General features: G+C 39.0%; 1 protein-coding gene across 2 annotated transcripts in view; it reads left to right on the top strand.

Annotated features, from left to right (window-relative positions):
• LOC119500253 (ephrin type-A receptor 6-like) overlaps nt 1-22,028 on the top strand; it is a 190,256-nt gene that overhangs the window by 148,941 nt on the left and 19,287 nt on the right. Inside the window, exons 6-9 of one of the 2 annotated variants that reach the window (XM_037789902.1) lie at nt 6,161-6,285; nt 7,532-7,694; nt 11,335-11,437; nt 21,339-21,409. In XM_037789902.1, coding sequence (XP_037645830.1) covers nt 6,161-6,285; nt 7,532-7,694; nt 11,335-11,437; nt 21,339-21,409 — 462 coding nt within the window. Of the gene's footprint in view, nt 1-6,160; nt 6,286-7,531; nt 7,695-11,328; nt 11,438-21,338; nt 21,410-22,028 lie in introns of both variants that reach the window. The other variant, XM_037789903.1, reaches the window with a different exon arrangement.

Below are 22,028 nucleotides of genomic sequence, written 5' to 3'. Positions count from 1 at the left end.
TGTCCTGTATCCTCAAAGTATCTCGCCGATGCCTGGAGACAGTGATGTGTTTCATTCTCCAGCCTTTAGAAAAATGCAACCACAATGCAAACAGAGGCAGACGCTGTAGTTTCTAGTGTGTGTGTGTGTGTGTGTGTGTGTCTATGCTTCGATGTCATGAGTCTTCATTGATTGTTTGTCCACAATAGAAATACTATCCACTCATGTAGATGAGTTTCTACTGTAGCAATGTATTGTTACAGTCACTTCGAGTTTAAGGCTTCTCCGCCTCAAACTCTATTTATATAAATAAATAAATTACATTACATCTAGACAGCACTAACTCATCAATTATCAAGAGACCAATACTTATACTTTATTTAATGAACAATGTATTCAACACTAATTGTAGTCCAAAAGTCCATTACATACAGTACATAGAAGGAATCTAGATCACATAAGTCAGCCCTGTCTCCTCAAAAAATTACATTCCCATACAACTAAACTGCATTCTCAATTACACTTGGAAAGAAACGTAACGTAACTATTATTATTTTTAATATAGACTTAAAAATGAAAAAGTACAAAGTTAACTGAAGAGCTAATAGAATAATGGCATGATTGTTACAATTTTAAAAAAAAATGGATAATACAGACAGAGATTTTTATTAAAAGTTCCAAATAATTTGCTAAAAATTCATCCAAATCGCTCGTTTGACACAAACTTCCTAATGCGTTAACTATTTGGGTTAATTGTGCAGTTTATCAGTTGTTCTGTACTGTTATTGTTATGCATTAAATATAATGTGATATATCCATAAAATCTGGCTCTTAGTCAGGAGTCATCAGGTTACTCAATGGCTGAAAAGGAAAACGATTGGAAACCACTGTCCAATGAAACCGCTGTTCATGTCCCATGTGAAACAAAAAGTCAACGTTCACTTACGTTGCCAAACCATGATGTTGTTTTTCTAAACCTAACCCAATAGTTTTGTTGCCTAAACTTAACTAAGTAATGTTGTTGCGATTTTTTTTTGTGTTTGTTTCAATTTACAACGTTAATCACGTGTCAAAAACTGTTTAAAACTGCGAACATAATCCGGGAAGAAAACACGTTTCCCTCAAGATATAATGAGAATGTAGTTTAGTTGTATGGGAACATAATTTTGTAGGAGACAAGATTATATCCACAACGTGAGCTCAGGAAGGAACATAGGAACATATAGACTCTAGCTGGAAAATAGACTGTATATGTTTTTCTTTAGGTTTGTGAAAATGGCTCAATTAGAGCAACTGTGGCTTTTGTATGATTGCTGTGGGAAGGAATGTGAAAGTGTCATGATGAGTTCTGTCTTGACATGCAAACACAGCTGTCACATTTCCACTGGCTATTATTTTCTTCCAGTCCTGCTTCTCCAACAAACACATTGTTTTTACACACGTCAGACTATTTGTGTGCAAGCACACGTCTTGTGTGCTTTTGCTTCCTGCAGACTGTGTTCCCTTGTTTGCTTGCACAGCTCGTGCGAGTGTGCGTTGTGCGGTGCCTTGCGGTGGGAGGCTGATTTGAATCTGTGAGTCAGAGGGAGATTGTATTTAGGCTGTGTTTATTGTTCCCTATCAGGGGCCAATATGCTAACAGCAGATGCCAGCCATCTTGCCGTGTCTTAGTTTGATGCCTCCGCTGCATGACTCTAGCCGCAAACCACACCGCCCTGCCGCCACTGTTGTATCCAGCTGGCAGAAGCAGCGCAGGAAACCTTGCAACGTCGCAGCCTCAACAGAGTGCTTCATTAGACAGAGTTAGATCAGATAAAATCCCCCTGAGATGAATTTTCTCTGCCACTGAGGAGAGACGGAGCAGAGGATATGAGCACGCTCTGACTGAAATGGGCATATGAGAGGTTATATGTGGTAATAACACCTAATAAGATGTCAAAAGCATTGGCTTAATGCTTTATTTTCTACTCCAGCTGCTCCATACTCTCTTTTTAAGATAAAAAATTATACACATGCACTCACAGTAAACCCCTACATACACATGTATGCATACACACACACACACACTGCCCTTTCAGCCTGCTGATTATGCTGATATTATTAGCCATTTTCACTCACGCATGATATTATGTTGTTCTATTTTTGCTAACATCTCAGACAACCTACCAAATTTGAAATGGCTATTAAGTTGGTGGTTATTAAGGAGAAGCCAAGCATTAAAATGCATTTAATGTAAAAGTGCTGTATGCTGCACAGTGCTGTACACCTATCCCCTCCAGCCCTGTTTCATCCGTCACCACGTTTTGATCCAGTTCAAGTTATTGACCTGAGTTGTTGGTTGCTTGATTAACTGCATGTTTTAGTCATTTGTAATCACAGTCATCATGAGTTGGGCATGTGAATAATGTCCTACATGTTTGTGAATTATTTCCATAAAATGAGAGTTGTTTTATAGATATTCCTCTTTTGCAAATACACTTACTTTTACTTTTGCTAACACATTTTAGAATACAATACAATCACAATCTCACAGATTATTGAAATGTTATTCTTATTATAATAAAACCACAGCACCATAGGGGGCAACTGAAATTAGTCTTTTGAATACTCACGTCTTTTAAACACAGAATTTGAGAATTTCTGCTCCTCTTCTGCAAAACCTTGTCTCAAAGTCATATTTAAATCTCCATTACTCTCATTAGTTCAAACTCTTCACCTATTGGAGCTCCTGCTTCCCAATATACCAATAGTAAATTTGTTCCCACTCTGAGCACCCGATTTGGTCAGCTCATTAAATGTGTGTTATCAGTCGTTATATGCCCGATAGATGTGGGTCAGTAGGGGCCTACTACAACTACTTTGTGAAAGTGAAACATGTTCTAACCAACGTATACTCATACAGCGGTTCGTATCATATCTTTTTCGTTCGTTTTCCTACGAATGTCCAGCAACACGTGTCAGTTTCCACTTGTTACATGCATACAGTCTTTTCAAAACACACTTCCGTCTTCACAGGAAACAACTTTATTAGGTTTAGGCAACAAAACTACTCAGGTAGGGTTAGGAAAAGATCCTGGTTTGGCTTAAAATAACACCAGAAGCAGCGTTACTTAAGTACATAAGTTACGTGACAAATAAATCAACGTTGACTTCTGGTTTCACAAGGGGACGCGAACGCCAGTCTCCTGAGCGAAAGTCCGATATTTTTAGACCCACCCATCCATCCTAACTTCCTACCTAAGCGGCGTACGCCGCTCTTTATACTTCCTGGTCCACGATTACGTGCACATACAAATTTATTTTGTGGAATATACACAAATTACAGTGCATTACTTTTTGTCAGGAAAGCTACAAACAGTGTATGAGACCAGCCTGATTCTAACACATTGTCAAACTGAATAAAGCGTTACATTTTGAACACAAACAAAACAACTCGTTTAGGTTTAGGCAACAAAACCACCTAGTTAAGTTTAGGGGAAAAGATAGTGTTTTTGGCTTAAAATAACTATGTTTGAAAAGTGAAACTTAAGGTTGTGGGTTGTGAACATAAAGACAAGTAAACGTTATTGGTTTCAGATGGGATGCAAACCCCGGTCTCCTGGGAGAAAACCCTGTGTTTTGTGTCCTATCAATCACCCCATATGGTGTTTTAAATTGTCGTCAGAGCCTGACTTCCGCTTTTGCTCTGCATAATTACTACCATCGCTAAAGGTCACCGTTTTCTTTTATTCCTTCTTTCGGTGATAGGCCATGTGAATAGATGACAAAACCTACTTGTACTGTAGCAGGGCCCTTCTGACGCACATCCATGAGGCTTATAATCACTGATGACGGCCATTTAATGACCTGATAACGGTCTAATCGGCTGCTCTGAGTGGGGAGGGAGATTTGGAGATGAGCAGGAAAGGAAGGACCAGAGGACATAGCGTTAAAACCATCACATGTGTGAGGATATAAAGAGATAAAGCCAACCACAGATGGAGAGCGAATGGACAAAAAGAAGCAGGTGGTGAGGGAAAAGAGAGATGAAAATAAGAGGAATGAAGGGAACAGAGGTGTTCATTTTCTATCAGATTTGTAGCAGTAGGTCTCTAGCTAACAAGCTCAAACCCCTACAGCCCACAGCTTTCATGTCATCTAGCCCCCTGACCCCCAAACCCTAAACCTCCATCCCTGATCCCCCATGCTTCCCCCTAATACCCAGCCTCAGACAAAGAGAGAGCTGCATTCCCCCGGCTCGCTACTGTAGAACAAATGAAAAATAGTGTCTGTGGCATCATTTTACTTTGAATACACCTGAGTAAAGCGGGCCTGCATTGTATATCCACATAATGAGTCAGCTCTGTAACATTAGATGATATAATACACAATAATGGCTCTCAGGGCAGTTACATCTGCTGACCTCTCTTGGGAGCACCAGCGCAATTATTCACCCAGCAGAAATTCATAGAGCAAAGCTAATGCAATTCAGCCCAAGAAAAGAAGATGTAGCTTTCCTCGACTTATTTTCAATTAAAACAAGATGATCTTATGGGAGAATAGCTGTGTGGAGGTTTATTCCCAGAGACTTGAAAGGACTACAGCCTATATTTGAAATGCAATAATTGAGCATCAGCATGGATGTGTGAAGATTATTGCTGACAAGGTGGACAGGTGTTGATCTACTATGTGTGTGTGTGTGTGTGTGTGTGTATGCACACACGTTGTCAGCCATTGGATTTCTTGGTGTGCTATACAGCCTCATTGTATACTGGCTGCATCATAGAAAAACTCCTCGCTCTGTATTCAGTGCACATTCTTATCAAACTGACTGCTTGCTGAGGTCAACTGGTTCTCTCTAGATCAACAAGTCTAAGAGTCTGCAGCTATGTGAGGCTACAACATCACAATGCTTACACTAACAATGTTAGCATGCTGGTTGCAAAAAGAAGTCTGATTGTATAGAAGTCTATGAGAAAATGAGCCTACTTCTCACTTCATTTATTACCTCAGTAAACATTGTAAACATGAGTTTATGGTCTCAATCGCTAGTTTCAAGTCTTCTTCAATACAGCATGATGTTCATTTAGTAAATTATGGTTCCATTTAGAGTCAAATAGACCATAAAGCAGGGGATGCTGAGAGTTGTCCGTGTTTTTGTCTTACAACTTTAACCCTTTCACAGTGTGTTTTCTGGTCATGAAAGTTAATTATAACCTTTTTGGACGCCTAAAAATGTCTTATTCAGCCTTAAGTTGTACTTAGCTCATGTGTCACTTCTGGTTGCAAGGAACCAACATGGCGACGGACAAATTGCCAAACTCAAGGCCTCAAAACGACAGTCCACAAACCAATGGGTGACATCATGGTGACTACGTCCACTTGTTATAAACAATCTATGGTTAATTGGCACAAACTACACTGAGAGGATATCATTATTTTTACAGATATTTGGTCCTAAACCAAAGTATTGAACAATAAAGGAACAAAACGCTACATTAACTCACATTAACTTAATGCATTACAACTTAATTTGAATATAATCCATTACCCATGGACCATACCAGCAGCAGCAACCTGTAACATAAACATCACAGTACACAAATGGTTTACAGACCTCAAGTAAAACTGAATCAACAACATCATCTTATTGGGCTCTTAACCTTCAATTGATTGCGTAGTCCTATATTTCCCCTTGTGCATCTTTAGAAATAGAAATAGGTCAAGCGCCTTGGTAGCTGAATGGTTACAGCGCATGTTGCCATGTAACCGCAACGTCACCTTGAAACTGCAGAGCTACATCAACCACACACTTGAAAAATCTAATTTTATCAAGCAGCAGGGAGGTGTTCAGTCTTTCCTATATATAATTAAGCAGCACGCCCAAGCATATTTCATTTGTGGTATTTTTGTAGTTATCATTTTTTCCTTTAATTCTCTGTGGAAAGCAGATGGGCCGAATGTTTGGAGGGGAATCGTGCATACATGTGAAAATCAGCTTCGAATTCAAATCTGTTTTGCAGCTCAGTGCTGTTTATATTTGCACACATCTGAAGGATAAGTTTGCACAAAATCAATAACAATATTAATTTGATTCACTTTATTCATCAGGATACTCACCAGAGATGGCCGGAGTCATTCAACTCTTGTGACTATAGTAAAGACATTGACGCTGAAGCTATGTATTTTGTGTTCAAACCAGGTCCGTCTCAGGTTGGGACTCTTAAGAAGGACTGGGCCTCTCCAAACAGCATCGCTCTCTCCTGGCAGCAGCCCGAACAAACAACACTGCTCATCCTCGACTACGAGATCAAATACTATGAGAAGGTACAGTTACTTCTGTTTATGTCCAGATCCAGTCTTAAATTGAAGGGCATTATGTAGGTATAGACATATTATTATTCTGATCCTTGTTCAGGTGAGAGACTTATTTGTAGCAATTTATTTAGCTGAGATTTCAAGAAAAAATAAGGATCATGCAAGTGTGTCAAATTTGTTAAAGGTCCTCCGTTGTTTTGTTATTCATAAGAAAATCAACAGATATTTCTAGGTCTTTACGGTTAAACAAGAACATCTGGCATCAGACCAAAAAATTGTCATGCTCTTGCTAACTGCACATCTTGGCACAACAATATAGTCCACTGATTAAACTAGGATTTGATCCTGCTAAATCGTGTTATCCATGATTTTGTCCAAATAAACAGAAGTAGTGCATGAAATGTTGAGCTCTTCAACACAGCATCAGCGGAGATTGTTTGTGCATCCTAATGGGCTAAGTGATCAAATATCTTGTGGAGGTCTCCAGTTCAAAATCACACTGTTCTGAATTATTGTTGGACAGCTACTGTATATTCAGTTGTAGATATAGTATGGTTTCAATGTTAATCATCAATTAAAATCTAGCTTTTTTAGTTGTTTTTCCTGAAACGGGTTGTGAGTGCATAAGGTAACTTTGTTTTTTTGTGTAACCAGCAAATTCTTTTTTGCAATTTTGAGATTCAAGCACAATCCTTGTGCAGCATGGCAATATCTGGAATATTTAGGAGAAGAAATACAGTATGAGCTGCTGTCGTTGGGCTGAGTTTCAATAACAGCCAACCACATCAGCTCCTCTTATCTAATCAGTCCAAAGAATGGCTTTCTAAGGGGAAAAGAAACTGTTATTTTGCTGCAGTTTAAGGGTCCCAAGGCACAAATACAGTCTATAGTACCCATTATATGATTATAAAGCACTTCAAATATGCTTCCAAGGACATATAATAACCTTATAAGCTAATCTTTTTAAGCTGAATAGACAATTCATAATGCTCCTTCTGCATGATTATGTGCACATTTATTTTGACAGACATTTAATCTATTCAGTGGTTGTTCCATGAAAAAAAATTAAACTTGTCTATTGCCTGTGTTAAAGTGATAAAGTCTGAAGGCAGTCCTTGTCACTGGTTGTGCAATCAGCAGCCGCCAAGAGACAGTAACACATATTGAGTGTAAATTGAGTCAAATCTGGCCGTCAGTCATTAAATAATGTTAGGTGGAAATCTGTTAATTAGATTATTTTGATCATCTTCCACAGGAACATGAGCAGTTGAGCTACTCATCGACGCGCACCAAGGCTCCCAGTGTGATCATCTCAGGTTTAAAACCAGCCACCTGGTACGTCTTCTGTGTACGCACCCGCACGCCAGCTGGATACAGTTCCTATACCCCGAAATATGAGTACAAGACTACAGGAGACTGTAAGTACCTGGGACCATTGACAGCACTTGTTACTGGGGAGGGATGCAGCTGTCTCAGTTTGTATCTGTGCTTCTTTTCACGGCAAAATGATATAGAAAATGGGATATTCTCCAAAACATGTTGCTGCGTCTCACCCCTGAAAACGAGTACAATAAAATTAAAACTTTGGTCTGGGGTTAAGATCATGATTAGCATTAGGTTTATGTGAGGTTAAAAGAACAGTTTTTCTTCATCGTAGAGAATATTTAAGGTGAAGTATGCAGAAATCATGTAAAGTGATGGCAGCAAACAAAACATTTCACTCTCAGTGTCAGGTTGGGATGATGCTTCATGTTGAAAAGGGTCAGCCATCCATCCATTATTAATCTACATTGTATGAGCAAACACAAGCAGTCTCAAAATCCATCAACAAATGTATTGGCAGTCTCACAGCAAAGTGTGTAATAGACCAGCCCGTCCACCAGAAAAAAGTGTGTCAGTGTCACGTTTTGTGTTGCCGAGGCGTGAATATTACACGCCTGCATGAAGGTACAATGTTACGAAGGGACGGGTGTCACGTGTTTTCTGTACTCCATACAAAGCTCTGAGCTAGTGACGTAGTATAAAAAGTTAGAAAGACCACATATGGTGGGCGGGTGGGTGGGTGACGTTTCTCACGTGTCAACCGTTTTCCATTCTGACATTACGTTGTTTCCGTACAAGTTTTACTTAGTTTACGTACTTATTTTAAGCCCAACCATGATGTTTTTTCCTTAACCTAAGTAAGAGGTTTTCTTGCCTGATCCTAAGTCCATGGCTTTGTTTTGCTTTGTGCAAATACGTGACACTGACGGCTATCCTCTGATGGACAGGCGGGTCTATTACACGCTTTGGCGTGATATCGGGTTGCAAAGTTAGTTAAGACCTTTACTTGTGCATAAAAAAAATCACAATTTCGGCTGAGAAGCAGCAGGAGATCGGGCTGCAAGCATCAGTTCAGGGTCACATGAAGTTCATGTATTGTAGCCTGGAGCAGCGCTCAGGGCAGCCTGCACCAAGAGCACAGCAGCAGATAATAAGGCTGGATGTGATCCCACCAACTGGAGCAGAGTAGGATAGCAACTGGCAACTACTTCATGAGATCCCAGTCACAAAATCACAAACATTATAATATCACGCTGTCATGTGTCAATCCTAGCAACAGATTCACTTTGTTTAAAGTGAAGAGAACTCCCATGATTCCCTATTAAGCGCAACTGCCATACACAGGAAGTGTGGGTGTCTATTTTTCCACTCTTACTACAACATCAAATATATTACTGCTGATATAAGTAAGTAAGTTATACTACGGCACAGAAATACACTGTAGATTAAATAAAGTGTAGATTGATTTAGTATGTGCAATATTTAGATTTGATATCTGCTGAACAGCCACGTTTTGCAAGAAGCTACCAAATTCACATTATCCTTTTCACAATTCCCATGTTTTCTCATACTGTTTGCTTCTGGATTGGCTTTTCTAAGAATATAGTTCACAATTGCAATGTTATGCACAAAAAAAAGGTAGAAAGAAATTATTTAAAAATTCTAGGACTTTATATTTGGAAAGTGTTTGGCAATAATGTGAAATGTTTGTGATTGTCCTTTTATAATATTGCATCTTATTTTATTAAAAAATGTCTTATTGTTACATTTTTATCTGTTTCCAGATTTTGCTTAAAATATGTTTCTTGTGCTTGTTGCAGACATATTTTTTTGTCCCTTTAATATGATTTTTTATATATTTTAGTCAACTTTTTTTAGTCAACAACTCACAAATTGCCACATGTCTAACTAAAGGACGGTGCAGCATTCCCAAATAGACTGAAACATCCGTAATGATTATTCGACCCGTGAAACAGTTCATGGTAGACATTGATGTGTTTTTTTAGGATAATATATTTCATTATTTCAAATTGGGTAAATCACACATTAGTCACATATTTCAGTCCTTTTAATGCAAAATGTGAGTTAAAGCATTGTAATACTTGCAGGTATATAAAACAATGCTATGTTTTAGTAGTAAATAAAGATTAGAAAGATTTATATATCTTTGATTACAACTGATTTCATTTTTTAATTTTTGTTCGATATCTGTTAACTATGATTGCATTACCTCCAAAACATCTGGCCTCCCTACAGTATGAATTTCATATAGGTTGAAATTACAAACCCTTAAAGGTCAGGATATCTGTTGCGATGGCAGTTGAAAAATTGAATACAATCATCACGGGAGTCCGACAACACCGCCTTGATGTTCGATGTATTTTGAATCAATGTTTTGTGTGTGTGTGTGTGTGTGTCTGAACAGTAGCAAGTCTACTCATAAAATACAAAGGCCCAGCTGCCCTTTTATGTTGGTTCAGGTATTGTTGAGGGCTGATTTGGCTCAGTGGTCCTCTCCCTTCCAAAGCTGCAGAGCTTTGCTTTATCTGCGGATCAGACGGTGCTTGGCCAAGCCTTTGTATTGCCTGGCCTTTTATCTGAAAGAGAAAGCAGATTTGGCCCCTGTCGCTCTCTCCCTCTCTGTCAGTCTGTCCGTCCGCCTGTCACTCACTGTCTCATGCGCTCCTTCTTCCATCCGTCTGTCACTTCCGCCTCTCTCTGTCTCTCTTGTTTGTCTTTGCTTCTCTTCTGTCATCTGTTTTCCTCATCGCTCACCTTGCATTCTGCATCCTGTCCTCTGCTACCCTTCCCTCTCTCTCCACACACACACACACACACGCACACACACACACACACATACACATCATTACAGCAGCATCAGTCCAACACATCTGCTTAGTTAGTGATGTGAAGAGTGTGTGAAGTTGACGTCTGGGAGAATTGTCTCATGTGATCTGTGCACCGCCACTTTCACTCTCCCTCCCTCTGAGTGGTCTGTAATTACTTTTATCCAGCCAAACACACACACACACACACACACACACACACACACACACACATACATTCATGACACCCTGCCTGCGCACACACACGTGCTCGTGACTCAACACCCACATACTGTAGAAACCCACATGAGCCTCCCTCTTTGGGCTGGCGACCACGCACCCTGATCTCCAATTCATATTCATTAAGCGTGAAATATTATAGAAATAAGTTTGGTAATAGCAATCATCTTTCAATTATCTCGGATTCGTTAGCCTTGTGACAAGACACAGAAAAGGGAAAATCATGAATATCAAATGGGACCAATTTAACCAAATGATCATGGACTAAATCACAATTTCATGAATGAATAATATTAATTAAACAGCAGCAGGCATATATGAATCATTCCCATACCAAAGCTGACGAAGGGTCTTTGCATTACAAAGAGCTGATCAAACCTCCTGCCTATCATGAGAGCGAACATGGTCTATGTGTGGCGCATTGATGGAGGGGAATATTGAAGATGATGTTGAATGAGAATTTGCTCTTTCTTCTCACTTTATCCTGCCCACTGAGTAATTTCCTTCTTTTCTCCCCTCACTGCTTTTATCACCTGCTCTTTACATTCAACTTCTCCTACTTCTCATCTTCCTTCCTTCTTTACCTTCTTTTCCACATCTCCTCTGCCTAACCCTACATCCTTTCCCTACTTCTTAACCATCCTCCATGCTCCTCCACTTTCAGCATCAGACATCGCCTCTGACCAAGGCCAGGTGTTGGTCATCGTCACAGCAGCGGTTGGTGGCTTCACCCTCCTCGTCATCCTCACCCTCTTCCTCCTGATCACTGGAAGGTAAGAACAACCCTTGATTTCACTTTATGCAAAGGGAGTGTCATTCAGTGTGTTTCTACTTTACTGTGTGGTTGTTAAACCACATATTAAGTTGACACAGACTTTTAAAATCAACCAGTCAGTGTTCTCTGCCCCTGATATATTGGTACATGATCCATTTAGGTTTATCCATAAGCCTTGTCAGTGACATTTTCATGCACAAAATATTCAAATATTTGCCCTTGTTCCAAAAAAGACGATATTCCTTCTAAGCTGTTTACATGGCTAATGAAAATGAATAATTCCACTAATATTCCCGTTTACATGCAGCCTTTCATACTCTGATTAACGTAGATGGTGGCGGACTTGTACAACCACAGCCTCCTTCTTTCATTCCTTCAAACACCTTCTTGAAAAGGTCGGCGTTGCGATATTTGCACATATCCAAAATGCTGTTGATTTCCAAGTCTTTCATAATGTGTAAAAGTAGGTGTGTTTCTACTTCCGACAAGAACTGTGGGCTTTTCTTTTGGTCATGCATCTCTGTAAACTGTCGTCTAGTTGGTTTGTGTACAACACAGAGAGCTGACCGTAAACAGGCAAGAGGCTGTGTGTCGTAAACTGCCGTAAAAACCCCAACTGAGACACATATGTGCTGTATACATACTGTCCAAAGAATGCTCCTAAAACCTGAATAATATCAACATATCCCACATGTCTTAATCGGAAAATGCTCCATTCGGATTAAGGCCTAATTCAGAATAGTCAAATGGAATATGCTGTTTACATGATTTGTATGTGCATCCCTTATTTATAATATTAATTGCACATGTGATGTTCTTGCAAAGTCATGTCAAAATGTCTGCTTTGAAAAAGGCCGATGTGGTTGGTGCACCAACTTCATGTTCCTTCCTTTTCCTCCAGAACTGTATAACCTTCATATTCCTTAGCTTACAGTTTAATTGTTCAATATTTCCTCCAGGAAATTGGTAAAACCTTACGCTACAAAAGACTGTATTACATTTCGCTTCAACAGTTGCCTCTGGACTTTGTATGCCTCTAAATTGAAGTGATGACAAAGACATCTTGAGGAAGGCTGGTACGATGTTTGCACCGTCTCTTAGTTTCGATCTGTGTGTGACCTTACACACATGTTCAGTATATAGATGCATGTGTATGAAGGTGTTTTGCAGCCTTGATTATACAAGACAAGACATACATGCATGAACATAGCTCTATAATGGAGGAGGTGAAAAAACAGATACACATGGACAGAAATATTCAAAGAAGGAATGAAAGGCAAAGCAAGACTATTTTTTTAGTGAGCGTAAACGTGTCAGAAAACATGTATTTCTGAAGTGTGAAGGTGAGAAGGTGTGGAGATTAAATAACCACCCTGAAGTTACTGAATACAAATAAATAGAGTTGCTCACAAACAAAGACAGAAACATTCAACACCACACATCCATCACCTGTTTCACTTAATACTGACATATTTTCTTGATATGTTTGTCTGTTTTTCCATAAAAGATTCACAGGAGCCATGTTTATAGAGAATAACACAACTATTTATAGTTCCCCTGTTAAGACTATGAAACAAATGTACCGTATGATCACATTCAGGATTATATAACAAACAATAATACAAGAGCTCACATCAGTTAATTCAAATATTCAGTGTTCAAATATGGTAAGGTTAACTAATTACCATTAACTACTGTATAATCAACAAAACTCAAACACCAAAAAGGATTCATTAAATCTGCAATAACTGTTTTTTGGGCCACTTGGGAGCAGTGGTTTAAAGACGTGAACACAACATTGACATTTTATCACCTTTTAAGTTTGACCACCTCATGAATGTAAGATATTCACTCTCTTTTTGCTCTGGTTTGATCTCTACCAACTCCTAAATATTTGTCTCTTTAGCTGCTATAAGCTCCACTATGTTCACCAGCCGGTCGCTGACTGTGTCTGTATGCTGTTTGGTGCTGAGCAGGTATACTAGTGCACACTGGGTTTTTAGAGTTTTTTTACTGAAAACAGATGCCTGCTGCAAGCAACAACAAAAAAGCCATGACATGGGAGCAGTGAGAGTGAACCAAAACAGTAAATAATTCACTGAATCTCCCAATAAAGCTCTGTAAAGCAGAGGGGTGCTTTTATTATAATAATAATTTTTATTATAATGGTGCCAAGATGTTGTGAATGGTACCCATTATTGCTCCAGATCAACCTCTCTGTCAACACTGCTGTTGCTTCAAATATTTCTTTCTTGGTGTTATCTTCGGTGTAACACAAAGTTCAAGGAAATATGCTCGTATTGTGTGTCACATCAAAATCTGATTTTGTTGACAGAGACATTGAGAGAGACATTTACAAATTTGAAGTCCAGTATTTCTTAGGTACAATGAACTCAGACCTTTACGCACGTGACAGTGGGTGGCACAAAAACAGGAGCAGATATGATAATTATGGCTGATTGCACATTCTGCTGAATTGACCAGAGTTCACATGATTTGCTGGGGTTAGATTTGCATAGAAATATCTCATCCTCTGAGGGCATGTTCAAAATAATGAGTGTAATTCAAAGGACAGTTATGGTGGGAAAGACGACCTCAAATTAACCTTTATTCTACAGAAATCTAAATGTCAGCAAGAATGATTAGAGATGAAATGAAACTGATTCTTCTATTGTAATATGGATCCATCTATCATTTTCTAGAAACTCTGGAGGACACATCCTAAAAGCAGCTCTGTCAAAAAGACATAAAAATCGCTTCACATGTCCTGCAACAGAAATATGACGGTATAAAACATTCAATAGAGAAGTCCTTGAGCAGACAGTCAAGCACAAAAAATATAAGACTGATGGGTCCAGTAGTTTAGAGATTAGCTGTGGACAGACAGACAGATGCACACGCATGAACGAACATATAATCTCCTCCCAGGTTTAGGTCTGGGGGAGATAACAATAACATATAAACAAGTTCAAAATACAAAAAGAGGAAACAAAGTGTTAGAGAATTCAGTTATGACATTAAAAAAAAAATTTAAAATACATTCGGCACACTTGTAACGTAGCATAAGCTATGGACGTAACGTCATGTGACTCAGTGACATAGCGTCACATGGCATAACACTGTCAGTAAAAATTACTCAACTTTTGGTTTCACATGAGACACGAACGCCGGTCCCCTGAGTAAAAGTCCTGTGATTGTTTGTTTCGCCCGTTTTTATCAAACATTGTGTACATCTACTCACCCATGTCCTTATAAAATCTTTTGATTTTTAGAAAATTCCAGGATTTCTGAAATTATTGCTTGTGCTTTTTTATTATTTATTGTTTATTATTTATTATTTATTATTTATTATTTATTATTTATTATTTATTATTTATTATTTATTATTATTATTTATTATTATTTATTATTATTATTTATTATTTGAGCAATCTTTTTTTCCTAAGGAAATAGCCAAATTTCTAATTTCAAACTTTACCACCATCACCTGGCAATGGAGACAGAAGACAATGAAATTAAGGAATAACACTGTTCCTGGTAACGAGTATCACTATTACACATGCCCCAGGCATATTGTTTGACCATGACTAGCTCCAAATCCACAAAACCAGCCTGAAAATGAAGAAAATCTGCAGCAGGAGAGTCTATGTAGCAGAGCCATATAGTTGTGAGACCCTGGTAGAAGCTAGCCGATGCCATTGGCCAATCTGAGTTCGATGGGCGGGACTTAGCAAAAGGTCAATTGTGGTGGCCTTATGGTCAGTTACTGGATCGATGGAGACTTCCTTAACCTTGTTAGTAATGTCATTAGTGATCAGCTAGAAGTCAATTCTAGACTGTTGTGGAAGAGCTTAGTTGCTCCAAGTAAATAAATAGTAATATTGTGACGCCAAATATCTATAAGATTGAAACGTAAACACACGCTATGTGTAGCATTCTGGCCTCTGATCGGCTCCTTGGGACGTCCAAGTCGATGAACAACATCGATGGCAGCAACAAAGCGCAGATTTCTTTCACTTTCAAACGAATGTTCTCATCAGTTTTCTCTGTGATGCCATGTAGCCTCGGGTTCCATCTTCTGCTGTATCTGTTAGTTTCATTGACTTTTTGTTCGATCTCAAGGACTTTCCTCTCAAGGCCATTGCACTTCCTTTTCAGTGTGGCGTTTTCTTGTTTTAGATCATACACCTCAAAAATGCCGTGGTCGATGGATTTTTTTTAAAACCCTCAATACTCAAGGTATTTTTGTTCACCATGCGTTTAAGGTCATCCACGCTCTCATTGATTTTATTAGTTTTGTTTGTCAGGACACAAATAATGTCATCCTGTACTTCACTTTGACATGACTCATAATCAGGATTCATCTTTGCTTTCTTTGCCTTAGCTAATCCGTTCCTGACTGGTGGGTTGGGGGACAAATCACATTTGCCACATCTGTTGGATTTACAGGAATAGGAATGAGTCATACTTATGTTCCTCTTTTCACTTGAAGTGTCAGTGTCAGTTTCCATATACCTAATTAAGTTGACATTTAAGTGGTAACATAATATCAGTGAGGAAAACCCAAAGTGTCGCTCCTCAGTTTAGGTCCATATGACAGCCAGCGCAGTCTTGGCTCCACTGTGGTGATGTTCTGTCTGTATTTAGGACTGTGACATCATTAGCCTAAAGTTATTGATGCACGCTGGTACACTTGTTATTTATTAGCCATTGTTTCCAAGAGGCCCAGTCACACTAAAGTTTTAAAACAGAAAAATGGATCCAGTGGATTCGCCTGTGGGGGGCGAAGTAAATCTTCAGAATGTAACATAACATTTAGACATAAACCTTCTCATTTTACAGTTAAACAGTACACTACAAGATGTTTCTGAAAACATTTGAGGCAAGAAATAGGTATAACAGTAACAGAATATTGATTAATATTAGATCAGCGCTGCCAAGTTTGACAGTTTTATAAAAATATATTTTTTGAATCATATTTGCGCCAATTCTGCCCACTGCAGGTTTAAAGGTGTCCTGTGTTTTAACACGCATGTGATAAGTAATTAATAGTGGAAAGCAACATGAAAATACATAAGCTGCTTTTAATTATAAAAAGTATCTGTAGCGGCGATTCTGGCGCTGTATTACTTGGTATCGGATCAAAACCAAATTTTGTGGTATCGCCCACCCCTAATAAATTTAATGAACACAGCAGTGTTCAGTCTTTCTGGAGCCAGGATCTGGCACCCATTCGAGAAACTGCAGCCTACAACACTTGCATATTGGTTTTTCACATTGAACTGTGCTGGTTGCCAGAGAATTTCCACGAGTGAGCAGTGAACTTCACAGATATGAGATCAGTGTTTCCATCAGACAAGGTGCACTACCTCATAGTGAAGTCCTTTAGCGTTGGCAGGATGTGAATGTCAAAGGAACTCTAAGTCCATCACCTTAAAAAAAAAAGCTGAAAGCAGCAGATTTATGGCAGGGATTTACGGTGTTTTTCTTATTTTTATGATGTGATCCCATGTGTGTGTAGGAGTGTCTGTGTTCCTGGTTTACTTATTAAAAACTCTCTCACACACACACACACCAGGTGTGAGCGATAAAGCAAGCCCTTTAGGCTTTTTGCGTTCTAGCACAAGAAGGACCTTTTTTACCTGAATCCAGCTAAAAGCAATCGCAGCAGTTGGAGTGTTTTTTTTTACTTTATCACGATCCGTCATATCTGCGATCCCTCTGCCCTGTGTAGGAGGGACTTTCACTCTCTTTCGGTTTTAAAAAAGCTCCGAACGTACTTGAGCTGCCTGAGAAAAGATGAGAGCTTTCAGTCACACGGCTGGTTGTACAACACAAGCGAGGATATAAGAGGACCCGCGCTGTACGGGGAGTTTTAACACCTGGTTGCTCTAAAATCATCTATGTTTGCATCTGCTCATGCTAAACTTGAAGAGCGATACTAGAGCAAAGCTGTCACGACTGCACAGATGTTTCCTAGCTGAAGAGTTTTACTGTGTGCTCTTTATCCTTGAGCTTTCTTCTGTCAGTCTCTGCAACTGTTTTTTTTTTTTATGGTTTTCTTCATATTTCCTTTCATCCTTCCTGTCTGTGCCCTCAGTCGCAGCAGAGGGATGTGCCACGGTGAGGTGACGGTGAGGGATGTTAGGGCAAGAGAGGAGTGGTTTGAATTACACTGATGCTTTGATTAAGGCTCTCGGGAAGGTTGTTTTACTGAGGTGCATGCGTCTGTGTGGGTGTGTAGAGTGCTTGTGAATATGTACCGTGACAATGCTCAACAGCCCAGAGAGCAGTGGCAGAAGCCAAGGTCTTTGTGTGTGATAACTGTCTTTGTGTGTGTCTGGATGTGCGGCCGCTTTTCAACATGAAAGCCGGTGAGACAGAGGGATAGGCGGATGAATGGGATCAGAGGATAGGACTGGAAAAGACTGATAAAGGCACATGCCAACATTTCTTTAATGAACAGCTTGACCCCATCAGCAGAGGTCAACAGTAGCTTTCCAAATCCCCTTCTTGTCCTCTCTGCCAGTATTACCCGCCATGTTATCTGCTCTGTCTATCAGTGTCCAGGATCCCACAGACTTCACTTAGCCAAAGCCCAATCTGGCAACCCGCGGCTCGTGGCCCTCTGACACCTGCTCTAATGTGGCAACCCGGATTATGTTAAGTCTTCAAAGAGGAGGAGGCTCACACATGACCACATGAACCCACACACATGTCATACAAGCAAGCGCTTACACACACTTTCTCCGCTAGCACATTGTGAGCTTTTCGCTCCTAATGTATTCAATCTTACGCTGCATTATCGAATCATTTAGCCACTTTATTAGGCAATACAATACTCTCTAGCATCGTTTGTTGTTTTTGTTGATTAGAGCAGTTACTGAGGCAGCAGGCTCGCTTCACATCACATTTTAAAAGAGGAAATTTATCCTTTCAGAAAATCAGAAATCTGCACAATTCATTTGGATGCTGATCAAGCATGACGACAAAATATATAAAACTCTGCGCTGGACATATTTCCCTCAGAAGATGGTGGAGACCAAAACAAGAAAAAAAAATTACAAATTTACGAGATTATAAAGTCATACATTTACAAAAAAAAACTCTGATATTCTCTGAGATTAAAGTGGCAAAATTACAAGAAAAAACTCAAATTTGCAAGATTATAAAATCATAAATTTACGAGAAAAAAACTGAGTGAGGCAAAGGTCCTGAAAGATGCATATACACGTATATATAAACTGAATCCAAGATTTTTTTCAGAAATTTGTGAGTTTTTTTCTCGTTAATTTACCACTTTATCTCGTGAATTTATGACTTTCATTTTTCTTATTTTAATATACCACAAAAATGTATGTTGTTGAGAAGATTCTTTACGTGTCAGATTATTATATAATTGATTTATTTATTATGTTTGTTTGTTTGTTTTCCAGTGCGGGGAAATAAATTCAAAGCCTTCCAAAAATTGTCAGCTTTCATCCGTGCCAACTGCCGACAGCATTATTAGCAGATAAAAACACATACAGCGTGTGAGCAAATAGGAATTAAGTCACAACCTGGAGTGTTGTCATTTCTAAATATACTCAGCTGCTGTGGGAGTTTATGAAACGGGCAGCCGAGTTCTATATTTGCTATCTAATAAATGATGAAATATGAGAAAATTTAGGGGATCCACTAGTGAGAAGTGGGAGCGAGCGTCCCCGGTGCTCACGGTCATTAATGAAGCCCTTTACTGCAAAATAGGTTTTAAAATTCATCAGCCTGTGAGAGAACTCGGAGCACCTTTCTTCATATCAGTATTTTCCATCTCACTGCTCTTCTCCAGCCGTGCCACCTCCTCTCGCACAAAGTATTTCGTTAACATCGCATGTCCATTTTGTAACAGTCAATTATCAACATTTAAGTCAATGGTCAACTACATTTGAAATGACAAAAAGCCACCACAGATGTTTGACTTTGAAGGCAGATTGTTTTTATATTTAAAGCCTCTGATAATTCACTACCATTGTATTTGGGTTGGAGCAGAGTTTAGACCTTTTCATTTAGTTGAAGCTTAGTGTTGTGTAACTGTGAAAAACCTGCAGATCAAATTGAAAGTATTAGAAGGTTTTGTGTTTTTAGTGGTGGGGTGACCCTTTTTAAATTATGTCTAAATGCTCATAATGATGTTCACCTTGAAAATGCCATTTCAGTAATGAAAATTTCGAAAATGACAGACCACAGGTATAAATTATCATTTAGTTTCGGCTTTAATGACTGTAATTTTTGTAGGAGTTTGATGCTTTAAATCGTTTGCAAAAGAACCGCTAATGGAGCCAAATCCCTTTACAGCAGCAGAATATGACTGCAGAGAAGGAAATCATTTCTGTTACGAGAATCATCATGAAGTAGTTCTGATGGTCCTAACACGGGATTTAATCTGATCTAATGCAACTCTTTCCTATGACTTCCAAATGGTCAACACATTTTATTACAGTTGCAAGCACAATATCACACTGAAGATGTGAACTTTTAAATGTAATCCAATACATCACCACAAACTACGCCCCTACAATATGGCTCATCCGCAGTTTATAGTCCCTTTACACTGTATTTGAGAGTGTGTCCTCAGCAGAAAAACGGCAGCATTGATTATTGGTTCAAACACTTATAATGACCTACTGTATGTCTACTACGATATTTGTATAAGATCCTCTTTAAAGGCACAAGTAGTATGTCGTTATTATACAGTTGCAAAAAGGAGAGGATGGTTTGATGCACAAAGTGTGTGACATGGGAGGTTGTGGTTGCTGTCCTGTCATGTACCAACAGTCAATATTAGTTTCTTTCAACCACGACGGTGATGTGTTCATAACCGTAAACATGACCGTATTCTTTCACTATAACCACATAGCTTTAGTTGCCTAAACTTAACCAAATTTGCGTATGTATCTGTGTCTATAACACTTTGTGAGCTGTTAGTCGTTGGGTTTTTGTTGAATCATGGAGTGGAAGGGTAAAACAAAATGTTATCAAATATTGGAGCAAAGTAGGCTATGCATGAAATACGATTTAAATTGAATAGTATTGGTAATGAATAAATAATGACACGTCACTTCATCACATTTTCTCCGCTGGAAGGATACCCCAGAGGGCACTTCATCACATTTTATCTACCATAGGGGCATCCAAGAGAGCACTTTTGTGGCATTTTTATGAACATGGGGTTGACCAGTGTATGCAACACTCAACAGTTGCTGTTCTTTTTGACTGCTTTGTGTTAAAGTGTTGTGAGCTGTGGGTCAAATTCCTGTGTGCACACTGCAATTTGCCATGAACAAGCTATTCTTGGTGCTCCGTGTGATTCTAAAAAGGGTGCTTTGTTTTCTTCACTTTTTTATTTTCAGAGTAACATCCAAGCATCTATTTGGATAAATTCTTCTGTGGTATTTTGCAGATGCTGTCATCTAATCTCTCAGCTTTTCAGACTTTCTTGGCAGCAGCTTTTTATCAGTCGTTGGCTGTCTCTCGGTATCTCGGTGCCCAGATAAACTCTCACACACACACACAGGAGGACGAGGGAGTATTTGCATCAGTGGATGCAAGTGTTCTTCCCTTCTATTGTAGTGTGTTGAGAGAAAAAACACATTTAATTCTCTCTCTGTGAAAGAGTTTCTGCTCCTTTAAGTTCCAATTACCTAAATTTATCAAGAATTTTGAATCTGTGTGTTTATGTGTAAACACCACTTCCATCTGCATTACTTAATCTCATCTTTTCCAGGGCCAGACTCTCACTGTCTGCCAACATCTCTCTTCAAATGATGAGTTCCAATGATCAACCTTGCAATATTGTTTAGTTTTATTCTATTTTATCTTAGGTAATATAGTTTTGTTTCATTTCTCAATGTGTTTTCCAGGTGTCAGTGGTACTTTAAGGCCAAGATGACTTCAGAGGAGAAAAGGAGGACCACTTATCAGAATGGACATGGTAAATCAATCAGTCTCTTCTCTGTTGTTTTGGATATTTGTTTCTCTCACTGTGACCCTTATTTTTCACAAATTTCACATAGCAAAAAGATTGAGTCAATAATTAATTTCCATATTTATGGTAATGATGGTAGGAGGACGTCTGCAAGGTCTAAGTTTTAGATTTTAATGAAATGTAAAATCTGTTTTGGCACATTACATAAGTGTTGAAAATCACTTTTGCCAGAATACCCAACCATTTGGTGAGAAAGTGTCAGGTTTTATTTAGTGTTGCGTTTTTGCCAATAAGCAGAGAAGAAGTAGAAAGATTCACAGTTAGCAGCTAGCAGGATAGCCACATGCTCCTCTCTTTGCATTCAACATGCACGTCGTACTGCTGTATGGATCATTTCCCATGTGTTTCTGTGCCTATATGCATATTTGAATTTTGGGAATGACGGTCCCCTCCACTAAAGCTGGTACAGAATGCAAAAACACCGACTTGCTTTTGTTACAAATGCTGGCAAGAAAAGTAATGTGGTATTTATACGATAGTTTCAGGAATTAAGACGTCAGACATGTCAACAGAGCAAAATTCTTTAAACCGCCGTGCTCCTTCATCTCTCCTTCCTCTTCAGCGC

This window comes from Sebastes umbrosus, chromosome 13 (genome assembly GCF_015220745.1).
Source record: "Sebastes umbrosus isolate fSebUmb1 chromosome 13, fSebUmb1.pri, whole genome shotgun sequence".
Classification (NCBI taxonomy): Eukaryota; Metazoa; Chordata; class Actinopteri; order Perciformes; family Sebastidae; genus Sebastes; species Sebastes umbrosus.
The sequence above is the reverse complement of the archived record's forward strand: the minus strand, read 5'-3'. Positions and strand labels throughout refer to the sequence as shown.